This window comes from Ranitomeya variabilis, chromosome 3, assembly GCF_051348905.1.
Source record: "Ranitomeya variabilis isolate aRanVar5 chromosome 3, aRanVar5.hap1, whole genome shotgun sequence".
Lineage (NCBI taxonomy): Eukaryota > Metazoa > Chordata > Amphibia > Anura > Dendrobatidae > Ranitomeya > Ranitomeya variabilis.
In genome coordinates, this window is record NC_135234.1 from 200,332,337 (window position 1) to 200,352,720 (window position 20,384).

General features: G+C 42.0%; 1 protein-coding gene across 4 annotated transcripts in view; it reads right to left on the reverse strand.

The window, feature by feature from the left end:
* Positions 1–11,540: 11,540 nt before the first annotated feature.
* The window catches only part of LOC143815609 (uncharacterized), a 48,227-nt gene continuing 39,383 nt past the window's right edge, over positions 11,541–20,384 (reverse strand). For all 4 annotated transcript variants that reach the window (XM_077294988.1, XM_077294989.1, XM_077294991.1 and 1 more), the window contains 2 exons: positions 19,064–19,231; positions 11,541–12,320 (listed from right to left, as the gene is read on the reverse strand). In XM_077294988.1, the coding sequence (XP_077151103.1) occupies positions 12,103–12,320; positions 19,064–19,231 (386 nt within the window). In that variant the 3' untranslated portion in view covers positions 11,541–12,102. The remainder of the gene's footprint in view (positions 12,321–19,063; positions 19,232–20,384) is intronic.

The following is a 20,384-nucleotide window of genomic DNA, read 5'->3' on the forward strand; positions in this document are numbered from 1 at the left end:
TAATGTCCACTGGATGGTAGTATAGAGACGTATCTTTGCTTATATTCAAAGTCTTTTTATCTTTTTTCCTTTTTTCTCTTTTTACTTTTTTCTTTTTTCTCTTCCTTTTCCTCTTTCCCATTTATCTCCTCATTCAGCTTCTCAGGTAATTCTCACCAAAATATGCGACACAACGAAAAAACCTCACGGACATGGCCAAGAAAGCATCCACAATACTCTATAACTAAAAAACAGATAAAAAGCATTAAAAATAGCTGGGTACAAAAATGCTGTCAACACGAGAGCTCAACAGTCTGACGATCACAGGAAAGGAGCGAAACTTAAAGTTTCATTAAGACCAAGGGGATGAGTCGTCTGTAAGGTCCAGATCCATTTCGCCTCAAGGCGTGCAAGTTTGGAGGTTATTTGACCACCCCTAATACCTATATCCAAGCTGTCGATCCCCCTAAACCTAATCAATTTTCCATCACACCCATGATGTTCCCTAAAATGTCTAGGGAGTGTTTTTAGTTTAGTGGGATCTAATGTAGGATCAGCAGCTGCCTCGATTCCACGTACATGCTCACGTATACGGATCTTAAATTGACGTGATGTGAGCCCTACATAAATTAAGCCACAAGGGCATGTGGCATAATAAATAACACAGCGTGTTGTGCAATTTATTACTTTTTTAATATTGAATGTTTTTTCTCCACTGGAATCAGAAAAAACCTGAGTACGATCCATATTCGCACATGCCACACAGTGGCCGCAAGGGGAGGAACCAAATCTGAGGGGAGCATTATCGAGGAAAGTACCTTTCGGTAACCCCTCGTAATGACTCCTCGTCAGATGATCTTTAAGGTTCCTCGCACGTCTGAAAGAGATCAAAGGGCGATCAGGCAAAATCTTAGAGAGGGTTTTATCTACTCTCAAAATTGGCCATGATTTGGAGAGGGCTTCACGGATCTTATGGGACTGAGATTTGAAGTTTGTCACAAACCGTGGCTGTCTGTCAGACTGTCTTACACCACTTGTGGTTTGATTATAGATCAATGAATCACGGGAAACAGATTTAGCTCTATTATAGGCCTTCTTAAGGGCTCATTTGCTGTAACCACGATTGAGAAATCTCATCCGCAGTTCTTTTGACTGTCTCTCAAAATCCAATTCGGTGGAGCAGATTCTCCGCAAACGGAGGAACTGCCCCACCGGTACAGCCCTGATGACATGTGGTGGATGGCATGAAGATGCATGCAAGAGGGAGTTAGTGGATGTCGGTTTACGGAACAGATCGGTTTGAAGAAAACCGAGCTGGTCCTTCTTAATAGTGACATCCAAGAACTCCACAGTTTCCCTACTCCAATGATATGTAAGATGAATGTTTGAATCATTGACATTCAACTCACTCATAAAACTTATCAATTCCTGGGAAGAACCCTGCCAGATCAGGAGTATGTCGTCAATGTACCGGGCCCAAAGAAGGGCCCGGTCCATTGACGGCACCCGATCTGACAGGAAGAGGTCCCTCTCCCACAGCCCCAGGAACAGATTAGCATAGGAGGGCGCAAAGGCTGCCCCCATGGCTGTTCCTTGGAGCTGTAGGAAGAAGGACCCCTTAAACACAAAAAAATTGTGGGTTAAAGCAAACTCAAGTAATTCCAATAAAAATCCACCAAAGTAAAAAGAGAAAAAAGGAAAAAAGATAAAAAGACTTTGAATATAAGCAAAGATACGTCTCTATACTACCATCCAGTGGACATTATTTGTACTGCATTTATATATAAAAATCTGAATCCCTTTGTTACTATAGGGCGACATCTCCTTTTTATCTATTATTGATACATGTATTTTGTTAAAAAGCTACTCATATTTGATTGTTATAACAACATGTTGTGTATTTATGCTGGCTCTGTTACTACATAGTATTTACCTGTTGTTTTAAAGCTGAGCATATAAATATGTATAATTAGGGGTTTTGTTAGTCTATTAATAATATTTACTATATGGCGTTGTGATTTGTCTCTGTTTTTCCCTCTTCTTTTCCTCTTGTACCTTTCATGACGCTACAATTGACCGGTTGTTTACCGCGCATGCGCCCGCTTGTGGATCCTCTGGTGAATGGTGATTCAGTGATTATTGTGGGCGGATCATGTGGGGCCCCACGTGTATCGGTCCGCACATCCTGAATCTTGCCATCTCCCTTTGTTGCACAGGCGGTTGCTGGGTGACGCGCGGCTACTTCCGGTTCACGTCTCACCTTTACTTCCGGTTTTCGGTCTATTTATATCGCACATCTCTTACTCTGTATTAAGCGCCCCCTGACGAAGGTATGCCGAAACGCGCGTTGGGGCGGACACCGGGACACTGCACCTGCCGTATACTACAATTATAGGGTGATGTATTAATCTTTTTTTATCGCTTTCTTCTCCTGTGCACTATGTTGTATCTGGATACATGCCAATGTGGCAGTATTAAATATTGAACAGTGTGACTTCCTTAATGGACTTCAAATGTATAAGCTGAGTTCCCCTATTATTGTACTGTTATTTTGATCCTAAATGTGTATGGTTTCAATTAATATATTTCTTATCATGGGTCAGCAGGCGTTTTCCCGGTGTTCTGAGTGCAATACTTGTTTTTAATTGTTGTTGGGCGACTATGTTGGTACCACTGCCCTCCTGCCTTGCACTATTAATAAAGCAGTTTTATTAAAAAGACATAAGGCTATCTTTTTTGGATTCATTTCCCTCCCCCTGTTTGCATATGTTTTGGATAGCTGTCTTGATCCGATATTAGGGTAAAAATAAACTCATTTGGGAATTACTTATTATCTTTAATTATTATATTAGTTTGTTTATTAATTTTCCCAAATGCTATTCTATAGACATTGTTTACCCTTGGTTACCCCTATTTTTCTTCAATATCACACACTTGCAGAGACGAGCCTGCCACTCCCGCTACTGGAACTGGAAAATTCTCAAATTGCTCAGTGCTGCAATGTTAAGATTCACAAGTCTGTAGTCACATAAAGAAACTGCAGACTTAAAGCCTAAAGTAGATAACCACTTTAAGTATAACCTCTTTTAAAATTAAACCAACAATAAAATAATTGTAGTGCACAGACACTATTCTACAAACAACTGTAAAGCTTACATGGCTATGTGCACAGTATCTATAAAGATCTCCAATTCTCTCTTGTACTTAGAGGGGCTTTTAATCTGTCTAAGTGAACTTAAACAGATATGTCCAGTGATATTTGAATCTCAGAAAACCACTTTCAATTTTATTGTCTGGTATAAAAATTTATTGTCAAATTAACTTACACTTTTAAAGACGAATCCTTCCATCACATTGGTGCCTGCAGTATTCAAGTGAGGTTGTGTTCCATCCTTACCTGGCATTGTAAGCAGAGGATTTTTGGTGGGAAGAAGAAATCTGTGCAAGTCGAAACATTGTTATTTTCTCCCAGCTGCCATAGAGAGGCTTTCTGAAATTCACCTAAATTCTGAAAATCCCATGTAATAAATGCCTTTAGGTTACCAAATCCTGGTGGCTAATTTGTCTTAAGAATTGTAATAAATGTCATCAATTTATTTTCCACAATACATCTAGATTGCATTTTGTCAAGTCTAACCATCATATATTACTGTAGGTTGTTTAACTAATAGACTTACCGTATTTTGTTGTTTTTTAACATTAGAAATCGTTTTAAACATACTACATGTATTAAATATACATTCATTGATTTCTATACTGTTCAAATAGTTGCAATAAAACAGTTATTCCACACCCCTTGTCATATTAATTTTAATTAATTTTTTTCATAGGCAGGCATGCAATCTATTACACACATGGTACAGTATAATACAATTAATGTTACTCCTGCAACCCCATCATACCTGTATTCTCCATCTATGTATAACCAAACTTTTTATGGGTGTAAAAAAAAAGTTTTACATGTGTAGGTAATCTGCTTCATTGTTGAGTAGATTATTGAGTATAGATGCATACTTCCACAAATTTATGTTTTTTTTGTAGAAGAAAAAGAAATCAGAAAATAAAAGAATTCTAGACTCATTATATGTCAGCAAAATTTTTTATTGTTCTTCTGGAAATGAAAAGACGGTATATAGCAAAAATTTAAAATTTTCGCTTTTTTAAAATATGGGTCTTGGCAGTAACTTTGGTGAATTACGGTAGTCATGGATGGGACTGTATGTGTTCAATATACACATTTTTCTGTTCTACATTTCTCAGGAATCAGTTTTTATGAAGAATGCAGTACCTGAGCCTAAGGATATACAGTATTTACATTGGTCAACCACTGCCATTAACCGACTGCCAATCAGCTACATGAAAAAAGATTGCCGGCTGTTTGGACAACTCCACTAATAATACAAATCATTCAGTGTGCATACAAAAGCCGGTCAGATCCAGCCAGCTTCACAGCTGCATTAGCAAGCTAGGAAGCTAGCCACGTGAGACACTTCAAAGGTTGGCCATAATTTAGGCATTGAGCAGTGAACTGTAGAATTAAAAGTCCCTGTGTTCTTGAGAAAGGAAGATTTTTAATATCAATGTTAATGGCTTGTTTTGTTTACCAGCGCTTTGAAATTTTACCAATTGAACAAGATGAGAAAAACCCATTAATCTATCGTATTTTGTTGAGTTCCTCATACATGGCAGTGGTATCACTTACTACCTGTATGCAAATAAAAAATTAGAATTCGGACGCCGGCGGGAACACGCAGCGCCTCAGGCGGACGGCGCCATCTTTGTGTCCCTCTGCAGCCCCTACAGTGAAGGAGCCCCTACAACAGAGGGACATCACGCTGCAGAGCCCTGAGGTGATCGCGGCTGTGAGGCAGGGAGGGGGATAGCGGCTCTTGGCGGCAGGTCCGGTGAGTCGGGGATCGTGGCTAATGCAGGAGGAAACCGCCCGCTCTCCAGCAGCCAGCGTCACACAGAGGCTGCGGCGGTCCGGGCCACCCACATAGGGGAAACTACCACACCGTCCGTCCCTATCGTCCCCTCACTCTCACCTCCTCTGTCCCAGCCCTGCCAGACGTGGGCGAAGTGCGGAGGCCTGAGGGAGATTGAAGCAGCAGCAGTTCTTGTCCTCCCCCTCCCTCCCTCTGGGACTGTATTTCGGCGCCAATTGCCGCCATTATAAGCAGGAGCAGGATCAGCTCCTTCACGGCGACGTCACACTGCCCTGGGACTAACATAGGTCGGGAGAGACTGTACAGCTCCATCAGAACCCCGATTTAACCCCCTGAAACCTGGAATAATAGTGTGTGCACTGTTACACTGAGGCACACTCCAGCAGAGACCGTCTCCCGTGCTGGGATCGCACCTCGCCTGCAGCCTGTACTTTTGTGCCTTATCTACTGCTGCCCCAGACCCACCTGCTTAAGACTTACTAGGCTGGAGATAGCTGTGGATATCTGTGCACTGTTACATTGAAGTACACTTCAGCAGAAAGCGTCTCCCTGTGCTGGGATCACTCCCTGCTTGCAGTCTATACTTGTGCCTTATCTCCTGCTGCCCCCTACCAGTCTGTTTAACACTTACTGGGCTGGAGAGATAGCTGTAGATGTTTATGCACCGTTACACAGAAGCACACCTCAGCAGAAAGCGACACCTTGTACTGAGATCACCCCCCCCACCTGCAGCCTACACTTGTGCCTTATCTCTTGCTGCCCCGTTGCCTACTGCCGCCCTGAGTACGAGGCACCTCAATTCAGCAGAAGGTAGCAGATGTTGTGGCCGGGACTGAGCACTCTAAAAGCAGTATCATTAGTTTCCAGCCCATATGGCCTCCCTTAACATGCGGCCCATCTTGCAACTAAGTGAAATCAGCAAGTAGATAAAACTTTATTGACGGGGCGCATGTGCAGAGTACGGCAATGACAGTCATGTTGTGCTGAGCTCTGCTACCCGACGGACCCCATTCAGCCCTTTCCAGCGACCGAAACATTGTAAATATTCCCCTCCAGGGGACAGTCTGTCTCTAAGAGCAGGGCAATCAGTAATGCCAAAAAAGAGGGGCGCAGCACAGCCGACGAGCCGCACCATTTCAGACCTCCTTAAGAACGGCACCTCCTCCAAAATGGCTGCAGCAACTAACCCTCCGTCTACTTCGACAACTCGGGGTAGTGGGGGCGTAGAGCGGGATGATGCTTCCCCAAACTCTGAAGCAATGATTTCAACGGCTGCCCTCACGAGATCCTTGCAGGAAACCTTTAGAGAGGAGCTTACCACTGCCATGCAGAGTATCTCATCCCAGTTGCAAGACCTAGCACAACGCACAAATAACTTGGAGGAAAAAATGGATGTTGTCTCTGATGCGTTGGAGGAAGATCAAGAGACCCTCAAGCGACATACTGACCGTATTACTGAGTTGGAATTGAGATGTGAGGATTATGAGAACAGGTCCAGAAGAAGCAACATTCGAATTAGAGGACTTCCTGAACATGTGGTTGCCCTTAAAGATACAGCTGCAGCCCTTTTTGCAGCCCTTCTACCTGACCTAGACCCGGCCCTTCTCCATATTACAAGAATACACAGGGCACTGGGTAGGCCAAGATCTAATGCTATGCCCAGGGATGTAATACTAAAGATGCACTATGAGGAATCCCGCGATCAGATCTTGCTGGCTGCCAGAAACCAACCTACCTTACCTGGCCTACCAGAGTCAGTGCACATTTATGCAGACATTGCGCCCACTACATTGGCCAGAAGAAGGGCCCTCAGGCCAATTACTACCTCCCTACAAGAAGCTCAGGTTAAATACAAGTGGGGTTTTCCATTCGCTCTTATCTTCACTTTCAAGTCTCAGCTCTATACCTGCCGGTCACTAGAGGAAGGAACCCAGGCCTTGATAAAGGCTAGCATTCCACTATCTTCAGAGACTCCCTCGCTTCCACAAAGAAAACCCAGGCCAACAAGGGAGTGGACAAACCACCCCAGAGCAAGAAGTCAAGACACTCAGATTACCTGATTTGCATACCTCAAGATTTGTCATCCCCAAAATAATTCATGTTTTTCTAGGCTATACTTATAGGGCCAGTTGTTATTTTTGCCCTGCTCTGGATTTAGGTTAACTACCTAGCAGTTAATGTTTGGTCTATCTACAGTTGTTGTATTACCTGCTAATGCATTATCTAGTTCAACTTTATATGATTCAAGGGTTGAGGTCCTAAGGGTTGTATCATGCTGCCCAACCCTGGCGATTTTTGGCGTCCTTTTTAATATGGGACCCCAGATCGCCATACTTTGTGGGCTCAATGCCCTTTGGAAAACTTTTCTTATGTTTTGTGTCGACGTCCTCCCCTTGTTTGTCTCTTTCCCTTTGTTCCCACATAGAGATTATGGCTGTGATGGTGAATTTGTAGGCCGGGGTCAGGTGGGAGGTGTTGGTTTGCATTCTTCTAGCAGTATTCATTTAACCAAACATGTGTAGAGTGCTCTCCCATAATGTTAGGGGCTTTAACTCACCTGTAAAACGTAAAAAGGCCTTCCTCGATTATCAGAAGCACAATCCGGATGTAATCTGCATTCAGGAAACCCATTTTTCCAATTCATCCCAACCCAAATTCCTGGACACACATTATTCAAAATTTTTCCTCTCAACCTGGGACCGCAAAACAAGGGGTGTGGCTATTCTAATTAAAAATAGCTTTCCATTCCAACCCACCAATATGTATTCCGACTCTGAGGGCAGATTCATTATCTTGATGGGTACCCTGCAGGGTCTAAACATATGCATTGTTAATAGTTACCTCCCAACGGCCACTCAGACCCGGGTCATGCGTTTAATTTTATCAAAATTGGCCTCATTCTCATACCATCACCTTATCTGGTGTGGCGACTTTAATCTCACTCTCAGCCCATCGCTTGACAGCAGCTCACTTAATCGAGTTGATATATCAAAAATAGACAGGAAAAAGATTCTACAAATGCTGAAAGTAAATTGTCTGGCCGATATCTGGCGAGAGCAAAATGGCCCTCAGAGGGGATATACTTACTTTTCACCTGCACAAAAGTCCTATTCCAGAATTGACCTACATCTCTCATCATCCAGAACCCTTTCCTCGGTTTTATTCTCCCGGCATATCGTATCGTCTTGGTCAGACCACGACGCGGTCCTATCTGCATTTAACTTTGCCATTACCTCTTCTAGACTCTTCAGGTGGAGACTAAATGAATCCCTACTAGTAGATCCATCGGTTTTATCTACCATAAAAGATGAACTGAATCTATATTTCCAAACCAACAAAACTGCAGAAGTGTCCCCGGGAAATGTGTGGATGGCACACAAAAAATTTATAACAGGGTCGCTAATTAAAATTGCCTCTAGCAAAAAAAAGCAAAGGTCTGAGCTACAATTACAATTAGAAAATAAACTCTCAAAATTAGAACAGGCAAACCAAGACCTCCCCTCACTTTATCTAATTAAGAAAATTCGTGAAACTAAACTACAACTCAATACCATTTTAACAAACAGATCAGAAAGAGCCCTGGCTTGGACGAAATCTACTTTTCACAAATATGCAAACAAACCAAGCAGCATGTTGGCCCGTAAACTTAAAAGTAGAGAGCTCCTGAATAATATCCCCCATATCAAAGATCCTTCAGGCCGTACCACTGCCCACCCTGATGCAATATATAAAACGTTTCAGCAATTTTACCAAGATCTCTACTCTCTCCCAAGGCCTCCTTCTCCAACTCGCATCCAGAATTTCCTTAAAGACCTGACATTACCTAAAGTCCCAAATTCTGAAATGGCACATCTTCAAGCGCCAATCGACTCTGAAGAAATAAAGGCAACGATCAAAAATTTGAAAAAAAATAAGGCCCCGGGGCCCGATGGGCTCACCGCGCAGTACTATAAAAAATTTGACAGCATACTTATACCCCATATACAAAGCTTTTGTAATGCTTTACTAAACGGAGCCCAAATGCCATCCGAATTTTACGTTGCCCACGTCACTGTAATTCCAAAACCGAAGAAAGATCACCTTTACCCCAAAAACTACAGGCCTATCTCACTACTAAACATAGACTTAAAAATTTTTACATCTATAATCACGGCCAGAATAAATAAAATACTGCCTACCCTAATTCACCGGGACCAAGTGGGGTTCATTCCCAGAAGACAGGGCCCAGACAATATTAGGCGGAACCTTAATCTAATACATTTAGCAAATCACTCCAAACAGTCCTTGCTCTTGTTAGCACTCGATATAGAGAAAGCCTTTGATTCTGTATCGTGGTCGTACCTGTTCGAGGTCCTTGCGAAATTTGGCTTTCCGAGTGGTTTCATCACCTGCCTTAGACTCCTGTACGATCACCCCACGGCCTATCTAAAGTTACCCTCAAACCAGCCTACCCCTATTAACATCCAACGTGGCACCAGGCAAGGGTGTCCGCTCTCCCCAGCTCTATTCGCCCTAGCCATGGAACCATTAGCGGAAGCTATCAGAACCAACCCTAACATTAATGGTCCTACAATTAGAGGTGATCACTACAAGGCTAGCCTTTTTGCAGATGATCTGCTTTTGTCCTTAGTCAATCCCATAATCACACTCCCAAATCTTTTTGTTGCTCTCCATGAATTTGAAGTGGTCTCTGGCCTCAAGATTAACGTAGATAAATCCGAAGCCCTGTTTATTAACACTCCCAAGGATGCACAAAACAACATAACAGCGCAATTCAAATTTACCAGAAAGGAGCAATACCTAACCTACCTTGGCATAAATTTAACCTCCCATAGGTCGGCTTTATTTAAATGGAACTATGCTCCCTTAATCTCTAACCTCAAATCGGACCTTACTAGATGGTCATCCATGCCCTTATCCTGGTTGGGTAGACTCCATGCCATTAAGATGGTTTCCTTACCACGATTTCTCTATGTCTTTCGATCCTTGCCTATTCCTCTCCCTGCCAAAACGTTGCTAGATATTCACAACATGATTTCTAAATTCATATGGCAGGGGAAGAGGCCTAGAATACGGCTTAAGACTATGTTTATTAACAGAAGACGGGGAGGTCTGTCCCTACCCAACTTCATCTTATATTATAGAGCGGCCCAATTAGCCCAGCTAATAAGTACTAATGCGGATAAACACAGCACTCCCAGATGGGTGAATCTCGAATCTCACCTCCTATTCCCATTCACCCTTCCTGGCCTTATGTGGACGTTGCAGAGACTCCCGAAAGGGATTCATAAGTTAGCCCCTTTTTCAGCACACTCCCTGATGCTGTGGAGGAAGGAGAGATTTAAACACTCCCTGCAATCCAGGTCCTCCCTAATGACACATATTTTTCACAATCCAGCTTTCTCCCCAGGGTTGGATCCTCGCCCTTTCAGTTGGTGGACATCTAGGGGTTTAACTACTCTTAAACAGCTTACCTCACCTTTTAACACTCTACTTACTAAGCATGAGTTCATCCAAAAATACTCTCCACCAAGCTCTGAAATATTGCGTATTATCCAAATTTTTCATTTCGCTGAACAGATACTGGGACATGGTACTACCCACCGCTCGTCGGGTTATGAACAAATATGCTTAAATGACCCACTGGGCGGGGGAGCTATCTCTTTAATTTATTCGAACCTAAATGCAATACCAGAAGACGTAAAACTTAAATATATGATACAGTGGGAAAATGACTTCAATAAGATAATGTCCCCATCTGATTGGCAAAAATGTTGTTGTTCCCTCACTAAGGGCAGTCTCCAGACTTCTATAGTTGAGACGTCTATCAAACTTCTACATAGAACATATTTAGTCCCGAGCAAGCTACATGTTATCTTCTCAAACATATCGGATCGGTGTTTCAGAGGGTGTGGTGCCCTGGGAGATCTGAGGCATACGTGGTGGGATTGCCCGGTCGTGTCCGCCTTTTGGACAAAAATCAAATCTATTGTAGAGGAGCTGTATGGTGGGGCGATCCAGTTGGAGGAAACCGTGTTCCTACTGGGGGCCAGATACCCGGGCTTCTCCAACAAGCTCCATAATTTAGTTAATCAACTATTTCTTGCTGCTAAGTTGCACATTGCAGCGAAGTGGAAGACAGCTACCCTGTCTCTCTCCCCAGTAATTGACAAGATGAACACTATCATGCTAAGTGAACGAATACAAGCTACAAGAGAGGACTCCTGGGAGTCATATTATAATGTGTGGAGACCGTGGATTGAAAGGAATTCTAACAGTAATCTTGACCAGGCTTTAACATTATCTCTATGAGGCAAATCTAATATCTGATGGTTTCTATTGGACTCGCTCCTTATACCTGACCATTGATTGAATGATTGGTACCACTATGATGCAGTTATGGATCTCTTATCCCCCTCCCCCCCCCCTTCCTTCTTGTTCTTTCCATTTACCTGTCTTTGTCTATGTGTTTATTTGTATTGTTTAAATACCATGAAAGTTATCCTGAATTTTGATAATATTTAAGTATTCTCCCCTGCGTGGGATTTTGTTGTAAAGCATTCTGGATTTATCTTGAAAATAAAAACTTGTTGAAACTAAAAAATTAGAATTCAATGCAGACACTGAATAAATAGTTTATAAGGGCAGAGGCTTAGCAATTTTACTACATTTGGCAAAATGCTCATTATGTTTTCTTATTCTGTATCGCTTCATCATTTTTACTGCCTGAAGGTTTATACATTGAACGACTGCAGCAAGATTATTTAAAGGCAGCATAAAAACAATATTTGATAATAAACTGTATTACTGAGTTCTTAAACTAATTAGGCACTTCAGAATATTCATTAATGTACAGTATAAAAGTGTACACCAGTTTGAGTTGTCAATTAAAAAGCTTAATGCAATGTTTTGAGAATAGAAAATATAGTTGTGACATATAAGGCACTTTGTCACGAGATGTAGTAAAACTAGACAGTATTACTGCCTAAACATTACACTGAAAGATAAATTGATAATAGGCAAACATACATGAATTAGGGTAGAGACTCTTAAGCATGAACAGAGTAGCTTCTAGCATACATTTATAAAACTGGTGTTTAGAAAACAAACATCTAATCAAGGTAATTCAAAGTACATAAAGAGTAGTAACATACAATCAATCATAAAAAATCTCAAGTCAAACATTTCTTCTTAATGAACCATTATATTCCGGGTCTATGTCCTTATCACCAGGTAAAAACTCAAGCCTAAATTGACCTGTTCTGTTGCTGAATGAAATGTAGTCAGGCTGAGAGTCATCTTCTTCTAAAACTGTCATATTGGGATTATAAATCCTGGGTGCATCATATAGTCCTCCAGAAATTACCAGGGTATCTTCGGGTGGAGTATATCCCTCTGAAAAAAACAGATGGAAAAGTAAGTACGGTAAATCATTACAGGCTTAATTTAAAGGAACACTATCACTATTTTGTGCACTTTGTATCTTGTTAAGATGTACAGTGGCATGTAAAGGCTTGGGCACCCCTGGTCAAAATTACTGTTCTTGTGAACAGTTAGGCAAGTTGAAGATTAAATGATCTCTTAAAGGCCTAAAGTTAAAGATGACATTTCTTTTGTATTTTAGCCAAAATATATATATATTTTTTCTTTTTTTCATTTTAAAAATGACAAAAAGGTTAATGAGTCAATGCAAAACTTTGGGCACCCTTCTAGATTTGTATGCTCAGATAACTTTGATCAAGCTTTCAGACTTTTATTAGCCTGTTAGGGTCATCGCTTGCTCACTATCATCATTAGGAAAGGCCAGGTGATGCAAATTTCCCAGCGTTATAAAAACCCAGCCTCCTTTAACCTTGTGCGAAAAAGAGCTGCCATGTGTTCTTCTAAGCAGCTGTCTAGCACTCTGAAAATAAAAAATCGTGGGGGCCCAAAAGCAGGAGAAGACTATAAGAAAATAGCAAAGCATTTTCAAGTTGCCCTTTCCTCAGTTAAAAATGTAAAAAAAAATGGCAGTTAACAGGAAGATTAGTGATTATGACAAGGTCTGTAAGACCAAGCAACATTTTAGTGAGAGCTGCTCATAGGATTGCTAATGAGAATCCCGACTTGACTGCAAAAGAGCTTCATAAAGATTCAGCAGACTCTGGAGTTATGGTTAGTGTTGAGCATTCCGATACTGCAAATATCGGGTATCGGCCGATATTCGCTGTATCGGAATTCCGAAACCGAGTTCCGATATTTTTGTGATATCGGAAATCGGAATCGGAAGTTCCTATAAGTTCCCAGGCGTGTGCGGTGCGTATGGTTCCCAGGGTCTGGAGGAGAGGAGACTCTCCTTCAGGCCCTGGGATCCATATTCATGTAAAAAATAAAGAATAAAAATAAAAAATATGGATATACTCACCCCTCCGAAGACCCTGGACCTCAGCGGTGCAACCGGCAGCCTCCGTTCCTAAGAATGCAGTGAGTGTAGGACCTGCGATGATGTCACGGCTTGTGATTGGTCACGTGAGCGGTCACATGAGCGGTCACGCAACCAATCACAAGCCGCAACGTCATCGAAGGTCCTTCACTCTGCATTTTTAGGAACGGAGGCAGACGCTTGCACCGGTGACAGCCAGGGCTCGTCCGAGGGTGAGTATATCCATATTTTTTATTTTTATTCTTTATTTTTTACATGAATATGGATCCCAGGGCCTGAAGGAGAGTTTCCTCTCCTTCAGACCCTGGGAACCATCCAGGATCACTTCCGATATTTGTGTCCCATTGACTTGCATTGGTATCGGGTATCGGTATCAGCGATATCCGATATTTTTTTGATATCGGCCGATCCAATCCGATACCGATACTTTCAAATATCAGAAGGTATCGCTCAACACTAGTTATGGTACATTATTCTACTATAACTCCAGAGTCTACCATGGCCTTAATGGAAGAGTCATTAGAAGAAAACTTCGCCTGCATCTTCACCATAAAAGCCTGATGCATTTTGGAAACAAGTAATGTGGACCGATGAGGTTAAAATAGAACTCTTTGGCCACGATGATCATAGGTATGGGTGAAGAAAAAAGGATACAGTTTCAAGAAAAGAACATCTCGCCAACCATTAAAGGGAATCTGTCACCCCAAAATTGGCCTATAAGCTAAGGCCACCGGCATCAGGGGCTTATCTACAGCATTCTGTAATGTTGTAGATAAGTGCCCGATGTAACCTGCAAGATAAGAAAAAGAAGTTACATTATACTCACCCAGGGGAGGTCCCGGTGTGGTCCGGTCCGATGGGTGTCGCGGTCTGGGTCCAGCGCCCCCTATCTTCATAAGAGGACGTCTTCTTCGTTGCTGCCTGCCGCGGCTCCTGCGCAGGCATACTTTGTCTGCCCTGTTAAGGGCAGAGCAAAGTACTGCAGTGTGCAGGTGCTGGGACTCTCTGACCTTTCCCGGACTTTGCACACTTTAAAGATAGGGCCATCCAGGTGCTACATGAACCGCATTCCAGCCGCACAGCGCTCCCTAGGCGCCCAGCATTTACATACCACCAGAAAGCGGCATCCTTTCCACACACCCTGGTGGAAGCCGATACACAGACCCTGGATAATGACCCCTCAGCAGAACTGCACCTCCAGGTCCAGGAGCTGACCAAAAGTGTAGCTGCACTAGCCAAAATCATGCAATACCATGAGCAGCATGCATTGTAGTGTTCAAAAATGAATCCTGGGAGGCTTTCATGTTCCCTCATGGAGATATCTTCATGGTATTGCCCACATGGTCTCAAGGTCAATCAACAGCTATCATTGAATTCAACACAAAAGTGGGACTCATTGATAAAGATAGACTTCCATTCCAACCTGCCATCTTGCTCTCCACAATTATAGCCTTTAGGTGCAGTGGTGTGAAGTCAATAGACCACCTTTAGCTAGACGTCTGGCATGTAGCCCAATGTGGTGCAAATGCCTTTTTTGGCTTGTGTAGACACTATTTGACACCTTCGGCTTGGTATGTGATGTCTAATTTTGCTAGCAGAACAGAATGGAACTATATGTTTGTCCTATTCTTTGAATCTGACAAGAACACTTGGGCAATGCCATGAAGAGGCCGTCATGAAGGAATATCACACCAGTCCTACTCCTAGGATTATGGAGTGAGGAAGAATAATGTATGGTAGTCAGACCCCTCTAGTCTTCAATCCAGGTACACTAACAGCTCAACGCTACATTGATTTAACAGTGGAATCAGTGGCACTGCAATTTTGACAGAGTATCCCTAGAGCCATTTTTTAGCATGCCAGCACTACACTCCCTGACAGAAGTTATGTCGCTTATCCATGTTATGTATATAAAAGCTTATAACCTGACTGTCATGGGTTCCTTCTCCAGTATCACACAATCAACAGAGCGAGAGATGAGTAAAAAGATCCAAGAACCTTTATTTACGCAAAAATACAAAATATATATGTCCATATATACGATCCACCACACTGAGGATACACTAGTCCAGAACACGAATGCAGTTCAGTAACAGGATAAAAGTCCAACAGTCCAGCAGAGGATAGCATAGTCCATATACTCTTCGTTCTCTCTGATATGCTTTTCACATCATGGTTCCACACAGGATCTGATCTGTGTCTCACCTCCCTGATATTTACAAGTCTCCCTCCTCATTCACAGGTGAGGAGGGGGAAGGTCTCAGGGGCTCATTGTTTCAACAAGTTAGGTCAACATGTCATTAGCAAACAGCATTATTCACTGACCCTGTGGAGAGATAACAATACAGAACTGTGGGGAGAATATCAGATGGCAAATAACAACTCATCCTACAAGAGAACACCATGAAAATAAGTAAAATAGAAATATACAGAAAAATGATACCCACATAGCATATCACACCATCACACTGACGTTAAATTCATCCATTGGTTGTATAAATTATTCTTTTGAAAGCTGAATACCTCCAAAATGTGGTTTAGGTTAAGAAAAGAAATTGGCATAAATGCAGAAATATTGATCAGTTAATGGACACAGAATGGTCAGATTTTGGCAAGACAAAATTTTTGTCGCCTGGTCATATAATGCACCTGTTGTGAACTCTATTTTTGGGCTCCCTCTAGTGGTCACAAGCGGTACTGTGTAGTGTTGTCTTTCTGCAGGTTGGCAGCATCAGCTGGTTCGTTATCCTTGGTTGGTTTCCTATTTAGCTCACCTGGATACTCCGTTCCTTGCCTGCTCTCAATGTATTCAGTGCTCTTCAGATTCCTTGTGACTACCTTGCTCCCAGTCTTTCCAAGACAAGCTAAGTTTTTGTTTGTTTATTTTTTGATTATCAGCATTCATCATGTTTCTTGTCCAGCTTGCTAAAATGTGATTTCCTCGCTTGCTGGTTGCTCTAGGGGACTGAGTTTCTCCCCCCACACCGTTAGTTGGTGCGGGGGTTCTTGAAATCTCAGTGTGGATATTTTGTAAGGGTTTTTTACTGACCGCACAGACCCCTTTTCTATTTTCTGCTATCTAGTATTAGTGGGCCTCATTTGCTGAATCTGCTTTCACCCCTGTGTATGTGCCTTCCACTTACCTCACCGTTATTATTTGTTGGGGGCTTCTATATCTTTGGGGATTATTTCTCTGGAGGCAAGTGAGGTCTTTCTTTCTCTCTAGGGGTAGTTAGTTCCTCAGGCTGGCTCGAGACGTCTAGGATTTTAGTCACGTTCACCGGCTACCTCTAGTGTGTTGGATAGGTTCAGATTTGCGGTCAGTCCAGTTTACCACCTCCCTAAAGCTTGTCCTATGTTTTGTTACTTAGCTGGAGTATTTTGTGATCCTCAACCACTAAGGATCATAACATGCACCCAATTCTAGTTTACATCCTCACCTGTTCTCAGTAAATGATCGGTTAATTAGTGTGTGTGTGTATAAAAAGAAACCCAGCACCACAGACCTTCACTTCAACTGCAACTTGACCTCTGACAACATGCCTAAAATCTTCCATGAGACCAAAGCCTGTATTATCAAGAGGCTGAAGACTAGATCCACTGCAGAAGTGGCTGGCACCTTTAATGTGTCTCAGCGTCAAGTACAAAGAATTAAAAAGATTTGAAGAGACTGGAGATGTGTTTGACAAGCTCAGGTCCGGCAGACCCCACAAGACAACTGCTCAGGAGGAACGTTTGTTGGTCCAACAAGCCTCGTCACCTCAAGTTCCTGTGTCAACTAGAACAGTTTGTAGGATTCTGTCTCGAAATGGCCTCCATGGTTGAATCAGTGCCCAGAAGCCAGCACTAAACAAAAGGCAAATAAAAAACTGTGTGGCATTTGCAAAGTCCTACTGCCTGCTAAACAGATGGATGCTGTAAAAATGGTGGAAGGTGGATTTCTCTGATGAATCTTCAGTAGAATTACACCACAGCCACCGCAAATACTGCAGGAGACCTACTGGAGCCTGTATGGATCCAAAATACACCCAGAAAACAGTTACATTTGGTGGTGGAAAGATCATGGTCTGGGGTTACATTCAGTATGGGGTGTGCGAAACATTTGCAAGGCGGAAGGCAATATCAATAGACTAAAATATCAATTAGTATTAGCTACCTCTTATATTCCAAATCATAAAAGGGGTCAAATTCTGCAGCAGGATGGTGCTCCATCTCATACATCCATCTCTACAACAAACTTCCTCCAGGCAAAAAAGATCAAGGTGCTCAAGGACTGGCCAGCCCAGTCACCAGACATGAACATCATTGAGCATGTTTTGGGTAGGGTGAAAGAGGAAGCTTGGAATACAAAACCAAAGAATCTAGATGAACTCTGGGAGGCATGTAAGACTGCATTCTTTGCTATTCCTGATGACTTCATTAATTGTATGAATCATTTTTGAACCGCATGGATGCAGTCCTTCAAGCTCATGGGAGTCACACAAAATATTAAATAAGACTAATAGCACCACAACTTAATTCTCAAATGTTATGCAACATATATTTGTATTTTAAGTTATTTGTTTGAATATCACATTACTTTCTGTGGGCGACAAAACTTTTGTCTTGCCAACATCTGACCATTCTGTGTCCATAAACTGATCAATATTTCTGCATTGATGCCAATTTATTTTCTTAACCTGAACCACATTTCGGAGGATTTCAGCTTTCAGAAGAATCATTTATACAACCAATGGATGAATTTAACGTCCGGTTATAAGCTTTTATATGCATAACATGGATAAGCGCCATAACTTCTTTCAGAGAGTGTAGGTATCATGTTGTTGGTGCTATTGTGAGCAACCTGTGTGGCATAAACATGCTACCATAGCCTGTATCATTTCCGTACTTGTCTCTCATCAAGCTCATCTGGAATGTCATTGTTCTGCAATTGGAAAGGGAGCTGCCTGCAGCAGATCTTGATGATTTGTGTGCCCAGGTGTATTCAGTGGTGTGGCAGAACATTGCTCAGACAACCAGTAAACACCACATTGATAGCAAGTACAAGATATGTAATCACATGTATTTCAGTGCATGGAACTCATACTTAATATTGAATGAATCGAAATGCTTTGTTTTTTCATCTTTTGAATATCATTAAAACGTTCTTCAATCCTTTGATTCAATGTTGAGGAGTGTAGATTATAAAAAAATGAATATTATTAGCAATTTACATGCTCTCAAAAAAACAATTCACTCTGGAACTATTAATTATATATCCACCTATTGAGCTCAGTGCTTACAGTCATGTGGGCTCACTCAGTCTTCCATGATGAGTTGTCTTCATAGTTAGTCTACTGTATGTTTACTGCAGAGCAGTTATTAGAAATAGCTCACAGGTCATACTCTACATTAAACAACAAACTACTACGAAGAGATCTGTCTGTGGGATGTATTCAGCTCAGTAGTTGGACGTGCACTTTCCTATACACTTTGAACAGGTGGTGCCATACTATGTAAGGTAATGCTTAACTGAATTTTTTTTTTTAAACATTTTGTTAAATTGATATTAATCACTTTCAAGAAATAAGCAAACATATAACATAAAATATACAGATTCATTTCTACATCAAAAGAAGCAAATGAAATTATTTTAATTCATAGAATGACATTTCATGGTGGTTCTTTTGTAATACTTTCAGGCCTTTGACTAGTTCTATAATATTTCAGGTGTTACCTGATTCATATATATTTTCATGGAGAGGTTGGTGAGAGTATTGAGATCTTTGCTTTCTATATTTGTTGAAAGAGAAGGCGAGAATGGTCAATAGTACCACAACCAAGATAGTGCTAAAGATGGATGTCAAAACAGTCTCAGAGTAATTCATACCATTCCCATTTTTACCTAAAACATATAAAAAAAGGAAATAAACTTAACTATTGCTGTTGAAGCTAAATATATGACATGTAAAATATATATATTTTCCACATTTATATTAAACCTTATTCAATACTCTTTTCTACATTGTATGCATGAACGAGAAAATTAAGTAAGTAAGAAATTTGTTGGAAAAACAAAACCTGCAATTATAAAATAAAAAAACCATCAAAATAAAAGGGAATATACTTCTACTATTACTACAGCTCTGCTTCTCCCCAGAACTGTCACTCAAGGAGAGTCCTCCCTGCCAGAAACCAGAAGGTGAAAGACTGGAAAGCTGTGTGCTGCCCAAGAGACAATTTGAGAATAACCCTTGACTCTGTAATACAATATTTGAGCCATGTTTTATTTTGTTTTAGGAAAACACAACAATAAAAACAAAGTGTGTTTAACCCCTCTGTGACCTTTGACGTACTATCCCGTCGAGGTGACCTGGGCCTATCTGACCCTCGACGGGATAGTACGTCATAGCAGATCGGCCGCGATCACGGGGGGAGCGCGGCCGATCGCGGCCGGGTGTCAGCTGCATATCGCAGCTGACATCCGGCACTATGTGCCAGGAGCGGTCACGGACCGCCCCCGGCACATTAACCCCCGGCACACCGCGATCAAACATGATCGCGGTGTACCGGCGGTATAGGGAAGCATCGCGCAGGGAGGGGGCTCCCTGCGGGCTTCCCTGAGACCCCCGGAGCAACGCGATGTGATCGCGTTGCTCTGAGGGTCTCCTACCTCCCTCCTCGCCGCAGGTCCCGGATCCAAGATGGCCGCGGCATCCGGGTCCTGCAGGGAGGGAGGTGGCTTACCGAGTGTCTGCTCAGAGCAGACGCTTGGTAAGCCTGCAGCCCTGCACAGCAGATCACAGATCTGGCAGAGTGCTGTGCACACTGCCAGATCAATGATCTGTGATGTCCCCCCCTGGGACAAAGTAAAAAAGTTTAAAAAAAATTCCCCACATGTGTGTAAAAAAAAAATAAAAAAAATATCCTAAATAAAGAAAAAAAAAAAAAAATTATTCCCATAAATACATTTCTTTAGCTAAATAAAATAAAAAAAACAATAAAAGTACACATATTTAGTATCGCCGCGTCCGTAACGACCCAACCTATAAAACTGC